The sequence below is a fragment of the Vicia villosa genome, unplaced genomic scaffold, assembly GCF_029867415.1.
Source record: "Vicia villosa cultivar HV-30 ecotype Madison, WI unplaced genomic scaffold, Vvil1.0 ctg.000192F_1_1_1, whole genome shotgun sequence".
NCBI lineage: Eukaryota > Viridiplantae > Streptophyta > Magnoliopsida > Fabales > Fabaceae > Vicia > Vicia villosa.
This window is the reverse complement of record NW_026705060.1, coordinates 8618-21117: the sequence shown is the minus strand read 5'-3', so window position 1 is coordinate 21117 and position 12500 is coordinate 8618. Positions and strand designations below refer to the sequence as shown.

At 34.8% G+C, this 12500-nt stretch overlaps 1 protein-coding gene across 1 annotated transcript; it reads right to left on the bottom strand.

The window, feature by feature from the left end:
• Positions 1 to 584: 584 nt before the first annotated feature.
• On the bottom strand, positions 585 to 1301 carry LOC131625167 (uncharacterized mitochondrial protein AtMg00310-like). The gene has a single exon (XM_058896064.1). The coding sequence runs from the start codon at positions 1299 to 1301 to the stop codon at positions 585 to 587; it is 717 nt and encodes a 238-aa protein (XP_058752047.1).
• Positions 1302 to 12500: the final 11199 nt, after the last annotated feature.

The window sequence follows — 12500 nt, the reverse complement described above, 5'->3', positions numbered from 1 at the left end:
AATAATTGTGTTCCTTTTACACCATATTGTCAACCACATTGCCAACCATATCAAAAGAATCTTCTTTGAGCATACTTTGTCAGCTAATAAATCCTAAAACCGCAACAAATGATCCTCTGTATCCTATGAATTTACACAATCTATTCCGAGCCACGAAAAAACTCTATTCCATGCCATCCTTATAAGAGGGCACCGAACCAGTAAATGATCCAAAGTTTCAGGATGGCTAGATCAAAACACACAAACTTTGTCATTTTCGATAGTAATAATACTCCTTCTACACAAATGATTTGTAGTTGCTATCATATCTATAATGCAACGCCAACTGAAAACAAGAATCTTATATGAAACTAACGATTCCCATAAGCAAGACATTGCCTTCAGTTTACGGTCTATATACAAGATATGATTACAACTATTATTGAATGCGACATATCTCGAACGTACCGTGTAAATTCCATCCGAATCTTGAAACCACTTTAAAGAATCCGCTGTACCTTCATAAACTTCCACGCCTAATAGGATGTTGTCTAATTCGATCAATTGTGCTAGCACCTCGCCTGATGCAAACTGGATTTCCTGACTTAAATCCCAACACCACGTAGAGTCTCTATAAAATCCCATTTCATTGCATTCTGATCAGCTGCCATATTGAAGAGATCCGTAAAAGCATCCGCAAACGACACCCATCCTAACCACTTTGTTTTCCAAAAATATATCCTATTCCCATCACCCAATCTTGCAACTAATCCTTTCAAGAACCAATCTGACTTAAAGTTATTTGCAATTTGAGGAATCACGTCTCTCCACCATAACGATGACCATCCCGCCATTCTGGGCAGAGTACTTGTTAGTACACACTTTTCCAATGGACCATATCGAAATTCCAGCAAAGGCCGCCAGAGCGCCTCCCTATCCTCCATAAATCTCCACCTCCATTTTCCTAGCATTGCTTCATTGATGGACTTTACGCATCTGATACCCAACTCACCCTCCTCCTTACGACGACAAACGTCCTGCCATTTAGTCCAGGAAATACTTCTCTTCTCCATACCTCCGTTCCAAAAAAGCTCCTGTTGTATTCTAACCAACACCTTCAAAACAACCTCTGGGACTTTATAAAAGGAAAGGAGATAAATTGGTATTGAATTCAGAACTACATTTATCAATGTAACTCTGGCCCCCATTGATAAATAACGACCTGACCAAACCGATAAACGACTCTTCAGCTTATTAATTACCGATTTCCAAACAGCTTGAGTTCTTTGATTGCAGCCTACAGGAATGCCAAGAAAATTCATTGGGAAATTACCTCTAACAAACATAGATAAGAAGCAGCTGTCGCCATAAAAGAGTCCTCAATATTTACACCCGATAAGCTGCTCTTACATAAGTTTATGTTGATCGTTGTTGATTGTTGATGTTAATGGTCCCTGACGAACTCGTGAGAAAATAACGAAGTTTGGTGGAACTTTGATTTTAGAGGTTTAGAAAGTTTTAGAGAGTAGAAGTTGGAATGAGAAGAATGAGGAGGAGAAGAGTCTGACGCCACTATAATATCAAATTGTTCCGTAGATGCATAACTGGAAAAATTTCGTAGATGTACCTACGAAACAAATGAATTTTGGCAAAAAAAAAGGTATCTCCAAAAATACATCTACGAAAACAGAAGGCATTTTTGACAATGCATGTGGTGCATAAAAGACTCAGCGGTGGGTTAAGACTTTTCCTAAAAATAATGATAGAGGATATGGTAAAGTTTCCGAACAATTTTAATAATATTATTTTTTAAGAATTTTCAAAAGTTTAAACAAACACGATTAAAACTATTAAAAATGATTGATTAAAAAGATAATTTTTTTCAAATAGTTTTATAAATAATGTGATAGGAAGCTATCCTACCAAACTATAAAACTAGGGTTCAACAATAAAAAGAGAAAGACATAAAAAATAAACTAAGAAAATAGAGATAAAAATAACTTTAATTTCTTTTTTTGATTGATTTTCAAGTGTCAAAGACACTACATATATATATAATAATACTAATGGATAATAAACTAAAGGCCCAATACTAATTAAAGCCCAATTCAACAATATCTTAAGAACATTCTAGAGAACATTACAAAATATAATACTAATATAAATTCTTCTCCTAATTTAATATCTAAAATATTTATTTAAACATAATTCTTACTCTATCATCACTCTATCATTCTTACTCTATCATAATGTGTTTGCTTGGACATATATTATCAATAGGCCTGCATTTTTTCTGAAGCTACAATTTTAAAATTCTCATTTTCGCGACAAAAACTCATAAACATCCAACTGAGATTTTTCACTGCACAACCGAACAGAATAAATAATATTCACTTTTTGTATTATTAGGTTATGAATTCAAATTCACTTATTTTGTTCTTCACTTTTCATTTTGTCACTAATATACTAATTTAAATTTAATTAATAATACAATAATACAAAATACTTTAATTTTACAAAACTTAACTATTAAGATGTGATTGATTATAACTAACAAAACTTAAGATATGACGGAATGAGCAGTATGAATTTGTTGTTATCAATCAAAACAAAATAAATCATTTTCATGTACAACTTGATGTGTATATAAAGTAACGTAAAAAGCAATTTATACTTCGTTTAAGCGCAAATATCGGGTTTAAAATATAAACTATACGTTACATTAATAAATGAAGTTTGAAAAAAAAATTAGGATACTTGTTAACAAATTGAATGATGGATATCTATCAACAAAAGTTTTGAAAATTAATCTAAAATCAAATTGTTCAAAAGAGACAAAATTGTGCAACAATTAGGTTGAATTTAGGTGAACTCCACTAATCAATGATGAAACATTTCCAAAAAAAATGAATGGGCCTACTTCATAAGAGAGCCACACCAACTACTATAGTTCGAAATTTGGGAAATTTGTAGTCATGGTTTAACTACTTGATTTGGTGGAAATCTTGACTAGCTCGATGTGTGTATTTGAAATAGTTTAAGACAATCATGCATGGATTAAAGATAATGAAAAGGCTATGGTAGGTTTAGATCCAATTATTGTTATGATTAGTTGCTAATTATGTCATGTATTCTTAAGTTCTAACTTACTAATGTATGTTTCCCTACTAAAGGTAAAAGGTAGATATATCACATTTAAACACCCCCACCCCCATCCCAAGATAAACCTCAAATAAAAGTAGATGGGTCCTTTTAAAAAATTTATATTATTGTTTTTAATATATAAATTTATCAAATAAATTAGATTAAAAAAATTGTTCAGCATCTCAATTATCAAACATAGTATAATAAAAAAATTATCTTGTACTATTCTGTACTGTGTATTGTCATGTATTATTCTGTATTGTCGTGTAATATTCTATTAAGTACTTATCATTTTATAAATCAAACGCAACCTATTTTCTTTTAACTTGTCAATTTTTATCACAAAATTGAAATATTTTTGTATAATAAATTGAAGTCAACTAAGCAACTAATGCGAGAAAGAGACTCGGTGTTTACAAATGTATTAAAATTCTATCTTCTTAATAATTTTGGATTTAAATGATGTACTATCATTGATAGTAAGTTTCACCCTAAATTATCGTTGGTGATAATTGATTACTTGTGACTATGCCCATTGTTAGAAAGGAAACCTCAATCGCATTCTTTGTCGCTTTTATTGGAAAAATTAATATGGACACGATAATCAGGTTCTATTGTACAAAAGTGCAAATTATCCATGTTGTGGGACCTATCTTTGGGTAGTTTGTTCGATAATGGTGTGCTAAAAGTTGGGTGTGTGAATACTGTTTGTTACTCTTTTGCTTAATGGATAGGATTATGTTGCGGAATAAATTTTTTAGCTATTTGATCATAAGTCTAAGCAAGTGACGAGGAGTACAATTAGAGATTGGGTTCCAAACTTAAGTAAAATTTTAGATATGGACAAGAGAGGTCTAAAATGTGAATTTCAACGAGTAAAAATAAATAATTAAGAGGGATATTTTCGGTTTATAAAGAGAGTGAGAAATGAAATCTAATGGTGAATCTCGTTTTAGAGGTTTTTTTTTTTACTTTAGTTTGATGTTGAGTACTTAAAAATATTTTGATGCTCAAATTAATGATGATCGAAAGTGATAGGTAATTAGGGCTAGAATAATGATGATTAGCTAAATATAGAGTCTTTGTGAAGCTTTTATACGAGGGTTAGGGTCTAAGTTCCTAGATCCATCTCTTGGAGATACTTTTCTTAGAGGATAGATATTTTAAGATCTTTATTCGCTTAGATCTGATGGCCAGACTCGTTTTGCGAAGCATTTATGCATTTTTTTGTGGTTGTCCCCTTTGTCGGGCTTTCGTGGATTAGGCGTTGGCCCAATCCATAACAATAACCCCAAGCTTGGCCTGGCTTAATCGAACATGACTTTTCAGTTCAACTTGTTCTTTTGCGGGCGTATTGAACTTCACATCTTCAAAATGAAGTTGTTTTGAAAAATTTTACTTTAGAGTTGACCTTCACTTTTCCTGGCCTTTTAGTTTCTTTACTATTTTCTTTGTCAGAATGTGATAAAATTTTAATAGTCTTTATCATCTTTTCCTTCTTTCGCGTAAAACCTAACACTACAAAGGTGATAGTCAATGAACAAGTGTGTCATGATTATTTCCTAGGAATCATAACCGCCATTATAATTTTATGGCGCAATCCCTGTTGACACGACTTCCGATCTAAAGTGTATATATAGGGATTAACAGTTTCTTTTTCTTCTTTTCAGTTTCTTTTTCTTCCTTTCACTTTCTTTTTCAAATCCATCCTTGTTATTTTCCTTATTTTTTCTCTCGAAACAAAACCTTTGTTGCTATTGTAATCTTCATTTTTCTGAAACCTCTCCATTTCTCGTCAAACATATTCATGATCTTCCTTATTGTGTAGATTCTTCTTTATTTTATTTTTTTATTTATCTTTGTTTTCTTTTTATTTTCCTTTCGTTCTACCTTACAATGATAACCACTTCTATGGTGGTGGTTCTACTTTACTTGGGAAGTTAGTTTCGTGAGTTATCTTACTTCATCTCCCCCATGTTATTTATTAATAAGACACTTATCATTTTTAAATCAAACGTTTTTCCTCAAAAATTTTGAAAATCGAACATCACAGTTCATCCTCCCTATTGTATTTGGAGTCATTTGGTCAACAAGTTCCATTAGAGTCTAACTCATGTTATAAAACTAATCGTCTCAAGAGATAGTATGATGAATTCAAACACCTATTTTAACAAGAGGCTTCTTATGAATAAATCCCCACTATTTGATTGTGAAGAGTATATCATATGGAAAATGAGAATGGAATTTTTTATTGAAACTATTGATCTTGATTTGTGGGATTATATTTTTAGATGGTCTTTTTGTTCCTACCCATTTCATTAATAATGTAGTGAAAAAACCTAAGGAATTATGGACCACATAAGAAAAGAAAAAAGGAAAAAAAGTTTTGAAAAAAAGTTCTTGATGATAAATGTGTTAAGAACTATAGAGTACAATTATGTTTCTAACTATAGCATTACTAAGTGTGGGACATCTTTAAAATGATCATTCAAAGTCTCGTTGGCATTTTCTAGAGACCAAACTCGGCCTTCTCGGCTTGCCTCAGCTTCCCGTTCTTTAATTCAATGAAATTTGATTGCCTCTAAACAAAGACAAGTATGCCTCGTAGCAAAGCTTTTGTCTTGTTGTTTTCTGTGGGGACTTCAAAGACCTCTTCACCTTAGGGATTATCCTTATGCAATTATGCGGATTGTGGTACTCTAAGAGATGGTGATGATGATGATGTTGATATTGCAGTTATACATTACTAGGGCTATTAACTCTGACGCTGAAGGTGTACCTATAAACACACACTTAAGTCAAAGAAAAACGTATGTGTGAAGTTTCTTATTAGAATTATGTGTGCATGCGACTAATTCCTCGCTTTCCTTTTAAGTGAGATTCTAAGTTTTGAAGAACACAACCTTCTTCTTTATACAGTTGTATTAGAGGAAAAATGTCAAGAGGCCTTGGAGTATGATTTGACATTCTTTAAGGTCTTGTCACCTCTTATCAGGTGTACTCCTAAGGCAGGTTCATCTCCAGGTTTTTTAGTACTAGAACCTTCTTCTTCTTCAATACTTGATCTAAAAGACTAATGTTTGGGCATAGATATGTGCCGTCTCCAAAGATCCTTGGGAATTTGATTAACTACAATCTGGTATAATTTTATAGTATGGCCATTTAATGGACCAAAGGCTCTTAACTTTTATAGTATGACCCATTTATGTACCTTAAAATCCACTTTAATGCTTGCCAGTGAGCCTTTCCAGGATTCGCCATGTACCTGCTTACAAGACATACTGCATATGCTATGTCGGGTCTAGTACAGACCATAGCATACATTAAAAAACCAACTATATTAGCATATGAGATGCTATTCATATAGGCTCTTTGGACATCAGTACTGGGACACTGATCAATACTCAGCTTGAATTGAGGGTTTGTTTGAGTCACAACTGGCTTCGAATTCGAAAGACCAAACTTTTCGAGAATCTTTCGTAGATATGCCTCTTGAGATAAGCATAACTTCAACTTCTTTCTATCTCTTCGAATGTCAATTCCAATAATCCTAGAAGCAGCTCCCAGATCCTTCATATCGAACTCCTTATTGAGTCCAGCCTTCACCCTCATCACATCTTCAACATTGTTTCTTGCTATGAGAATATCATACACATAAAGCAACAAAATAACAAATGAATTACCAGGTCAAAATCTGAAGTAAACGCAGTGGTCGAACTGACTTCTAATGAAACTTATGCGTGCCATGAACTTGTCGAATCTCCTATTCCACTATCGAGGAGATTGTTTCAGCCCATATAAATATCTCTTTAGCTTGCACACATAATCTTCCTTCCCCTTTTCGACATACCCTTCAGGTTGCCTCATTAGGATTGTTTCATCTAGATCACCATACAAGAACGTAGTCTTCATATCCATCTGTTCCAATTCAAGGTCGAACTGTGCCACCATGGCAAGCAACATTCGAATGAACCTATGCTTCACAACAGGAAAAAAAACATCATTGAAATCTACACCTTCTTTCTGAGTGAAAACCCTTGCAATTGACCTTGCCTTGTATCTTTTCTACGTCACTCCCTTAATTCCTTCCTTAACTTTGAAAATCCATTTACAGCTGACTAACCTTGCCCCAGCAGGTTTCTTGATCAGTTCCCAAGTGTGATTATCATGAAGAGATTTCATCTCATCATCCATGGCCTTCAGCCATTCAGTCTTATTTCGACTCCTCATAAATTCCTTGTAGTCTCTAGGTTCTTCATCTAGAACCTCACTTGCAGAGATTAAGGCATAAGCTACAAGATCTGCATACCCAAGTCTCTGAGGTGCCTTGATGACTCTTCTCGACCTATCTCTCAACAATAGGTAGTCATCGTCCGTTTCCTCAACTTCCTCAACATCTTCTACTTCTTCAACTTTATCAGGGATATGCAATTCAGCATCAACATGCTCCACCTCAACAGGAATCTCTACCTGTTCCAGCTCTTCGTCAGATGTTTCTGTACTTCGACCAACATCATCAGTTTTCTTAAAAGCCATTTCAGCTTCATTGAAAACTACATATCGACTGGTGATACACCTCTTGTGACCTGGCTCTAGGCACCATAGCGTATAAGCTTTGACTCCTTCAGGGTATCCCATGAACATGCATTTCAGAGCTCTAGGTTCGACCTTGTCTTACCTAATGTGAGCATAGGCTACGCATCCAAATACTCTCAGTTTGTCGAGATCTGGTGGATGTCCCGACAAAACTTCTTCAGGTATCTTCATATCTAACACTGTCGAAGGACATCTGTTTATCAGATATGTTGTTGTTGAAACAGCCTTAGCCCAAAACATCTTCTTTAACCCCGCACTAGTCAACATGCATCTGACTCTCTCCAAAATAGTTCGATTAAACCTTTAAGTCAAACCATTTTGCTGTGGAGTGCCTGCAGTAGTTATGTGTCTTGCAATACCAGAGCCCGCACAAAAACTGTCGAACGCCTCATTGCAAAATTCAAGGCCATTATCAGTTCTCAACCTCTTGACCTTCCTGCCAGTCTGATTTTCTACTAGAGTCTTCCAACTTTTGAAATTCTCAAAAGTTTCATCCTTAGTCTTCTGGATGAATACCCATAACTTCCTGGAATAATCATCAACTATGGATAGAAAATACCTTGCTCCTGAATGTGATTGACACCTTGCAGGCCCCCAAAGATCAGCATGGATGTAATCAAGGGATTCATGTGTTCTTTGTTTGCCTTTGTTGAACTTCACTCTGCAAGATTTTCCAAGTACACAGGGTTCACAAAACTTCAGCTTTTCGACTTTGTCTCCACCAAGAAGATTTTGTTTCCCTAATTCGACCAGACCCCTTTCACAGACATGGCCCAATCTCATGTGCCAGATTTCTGTCTTCGACAACGGTTTCGTGGATGCAACATTTGTCGAACCACTTACAACTTCAGCCTCGAGGGTATACAAGCCTTGCTTCTTCACGCCTCTCAAGACTTCCTTCGACCCCTTCATGACTCTTAGGATACTTTTCTCTCCTTGGAAAACATATCCTTTCTTGTCGAATTCACCAAGGGAAAGCAAATTTCTCTTCAAATCAGGAACATACCTGACTTCAGTCAACAACCTTATTGACTCATCATGGAGCTTGAAACTCACAGATCCAACACCTGCAATTTTTCAAGCCTTGTTGTTTCCCAGCAATACTGATCCACCATCTTGATCACATAATTCCTCGAACAAGTCTTTGTTTGGAGTCATGTGCCAAGTGCAACCTGAATCCATTATCCACTCTCTTCTCGAGTCACTGCTTGAAACCACAAGAACATCAGATGATTCGAAATCATCTTGAACAATGGCCGCATTTCCATTATCCTTACCTCCATGATCTTTCAGGCGTTCAGGGCACACCTTTCTTGTGTGACCCTCCTTCTTACAATGATAGCATTGAATGCCAAATGCTTCGCCACTGTAAGACTTCGACTGGCTTTTGCCTTTCTTCTTGTCGAACTTACCATCCTTTCGCAAGAATTTTCCTTTAACGGCCAAACCTTCACCAACAGTCGAAGGTTTATGCTCCTTTCGTTCATTCAAGTCCTTAGAATACAAGGCTGATTGAACTTCTTCAAACGTTAGGGACTCCCTTCCATACAGGAGAGTTTCTTTGAAGTGAGCATGTGATCGAGGCAAAGAACACAATAGTAACAACGCTTGATCTTCATCATCGATCTTCACATCAATATTTACAAGATCAAGAATCAGCTTGTTGAACATATCCAACTGCTCAGCCAACACTTTGTCTTCAATCATCTTGAATGAATACAAAGCTTGCTTCAGGTAGAGTCGATTTACCAATGATTTGATCATATACAAACTTTCAAGTTTCACCTATAACCCTGATGCTGTCGTCTCCTTTGATACCTGCCGGAGAACCTTATCACCAAGGCTCAACAAAATTGCGATGTGTGCTTTCTCGATCATATTTGTCTTCTCCGCTGCCATCAATTCAGCATTCATAGCTGCCTCTCCCTTCAACGCTTCTAAACAACCCTGCTGAACCAGTAGGGCTTTCATCTTCAAGCGCCACATACCGAAATCATTCACTCCGGTGAACTTTTCAATCTCATACTTTGTTGAAGACATCTTCTCCATGCTCACCGCACCAATTTGTAGTGAAAAACGATGTCAAGAACAAAATATAATAGGAATTAGGGAAGATAAGAAGAACACAAGAATTGGTTATGACTGCTATTCTTTTACTTTCTCTTAAAAGAAGATTACAAGTTTACAAGAATAACAAATAACCTCTCTCATTCTAAATTAGGATTTGCAGCTTAGCAATGATGAGATACTAGTATGCTATTTATAATAAAACGTAACATACTAACTAATGGGATTTTTCCACAAGGCCCATTACACAAGCCAACTTAATAAACAAGCTAACTTAACAAATTAGGGTTTAAACACTAAAACCTAATTTAACATGCTAACAACCCTAATATCTTCGACACAAGCATGTGAACAACCTTCGACTCCATACTTAATCCTATCGAACCAAGAAGCTATCCTTCGGCCATACTAGAGTTTGATCCAATATCTCACAGTTGGCAACTATCTCTCGGGATAGTCAACTACATATGATGATTTGGTTTGCTACCAGGGGTAAACAATGTTTTTAGACATGTGAATTCAGTCTTGGCCTAGGCTAAAATAGGTTTTAAGGTAGAGGTTATTTCTATTTGGCAAGCCTGGTCTTTATCGTCTCAATATTTGATTTATGTGTTATTCGTATCTAGTTGTCTATTTATTTGATTTCAATTGGTAAGCTTAACTGCTCTCTAAATTATTTAAAAAAAAATTCTTCCAATTCTTTCCTATATACATGATTGGAATATAGGAAGGCCAATTGGAACATGATATGAATCACATGGTTTTTATCATCTTCAACCTTAATCAACCATTGTCTCTGGTGTTTTTGCATCTCCTAATATCTTTCATCATTGTTGGAATTCTCCTAGGTTGAATGAGTTAAATTTGTTGGTCCCTCAATCTACACATCTAAATTTATTGGATTATGAGACATGTCAGATTGTGTCAGAGATTGTGTCAGATTGAAAAACATGTTAAGAGTATTTTTTTTAAGTAATGGAAATAAAAGATCCATGTTTTTGTTTAATACTCCCTCCGTCCCACAATGAGTGACCTAATCCACCATTTTACACAGATTAAAAAAAGTGTATAAAAGTAAGAGAATATTATTTTTACTATATAGTACTTTTATTATGTATTGGAAATGATGAAAATTTTATTAATTAGAGGGTAGAATTAGAAAAAGTGTATTGAAAATTAAAATTAGTCATTTATTATGAGACATCATTTTATTCTGAATGGACAACTTATTATGAGACAGAAGGAGTATCATTTATTATAATGTTTGGCGTCTTAGTCCGGTGTCATCTATTTTTGGGACATAAATATTATGTCATTTTTATTGATGATTTTTCAAAATATACATGAATCACTTCATAAAAGAATATTTCAAAATTATTTGGTGCATGTCAGACATTTTATTTAGAGAAAAATAACCAATTTTAACCAGTGACAATGCAAAAAATATTGTTCGCACCACTCAACTCTTTTGTGGCTTCTCATGGTATCATACATTAGTCTCATTTCCCACAAACACCACAACTTGGGTTCTCCTAATATGGTAATATTTATCAGCATCAACACGTTGAATCTCCAAAACAACCCATATTAAAGTATTTTAAAAACCGGACCAGTCATCAAACCGGTGAAGGTACAGAGTCATTGGTTCATTGGGTTGAACCACTGGATTACTGGTCGAACCGTATGACTAAATTGGATTAAATTGAATAACTCGGTTGAATAAACCAATATCTATTACAATACTATATATTTATTAAATCAGTCAAATCGGATGATTTAGTCTCTAAAAAATATCACAACACCTACAAAATCTTACAATTTTAAAATATCATAATTTCACATATTTATTTTTTACATTCAAGTTCTAAATATAATCATCACTAACAACAAAACAATACAAAATATAAATTTAAATAAATTTTAAATCAAGTCTAATTGAAAACAGGAGAAAAGTTGTTCTAAATAAGGTTTGAATAAAGTCTAATTATATTTTTTATAAAAAAAATCATGAAAACAACGTTGTTTTGTGCGGAAAAAAAACGAGTATGCATTTGAACCACCGGTTTTCTAAAATCGTTGGTTCACCGTTTTTTTTTATTTTGACCGATTTTGGCTAGTTCTCACCGGTTCAATAGCATATCTGATCCAGCAATCAGACCAGACCGGTGACCCTCCGATTCTCGATCTGACCGGCCGGTTCGGTCCGATTTTTAAAACACTGGATATAATATCTTCTCTATATGTGGTCCCACTTGAGCCTTTTGTTGATCTAACCATTTATCTTTATAAAAGTAAAAAAAATTAATCCTTATCATCTTTACAACTTTATGAGCTAACATTTTTTTTAAGTGAAAACCAGCTTAATATTAAAATGCAGAAATAGAATCAAGCATTACAGTAGGGTCTCTAAAGGGTACACCATTAATCCAAGTTCTAGAATCTAAAGAGTGGCCCAAACCAACAAGGTTATGAGCATCAATATTCAGATTTCTGCCAATGAACATAACAGACCCTAACTTGAACTTGCTAAGGATCAATCTACAATCAGCCGCAATGGGCTCGATAACAACATTAACCGCTAGAGAATTAACACAATCAACAACCATTTGGGCATCCGACTGTAAAATAATAAACTCAAACCCCAAAGAAACAACATTCAGACTCCATCTCATGGCCAACGCCTCAGCTAAATCAGGCGGGATATCCAATCCCTC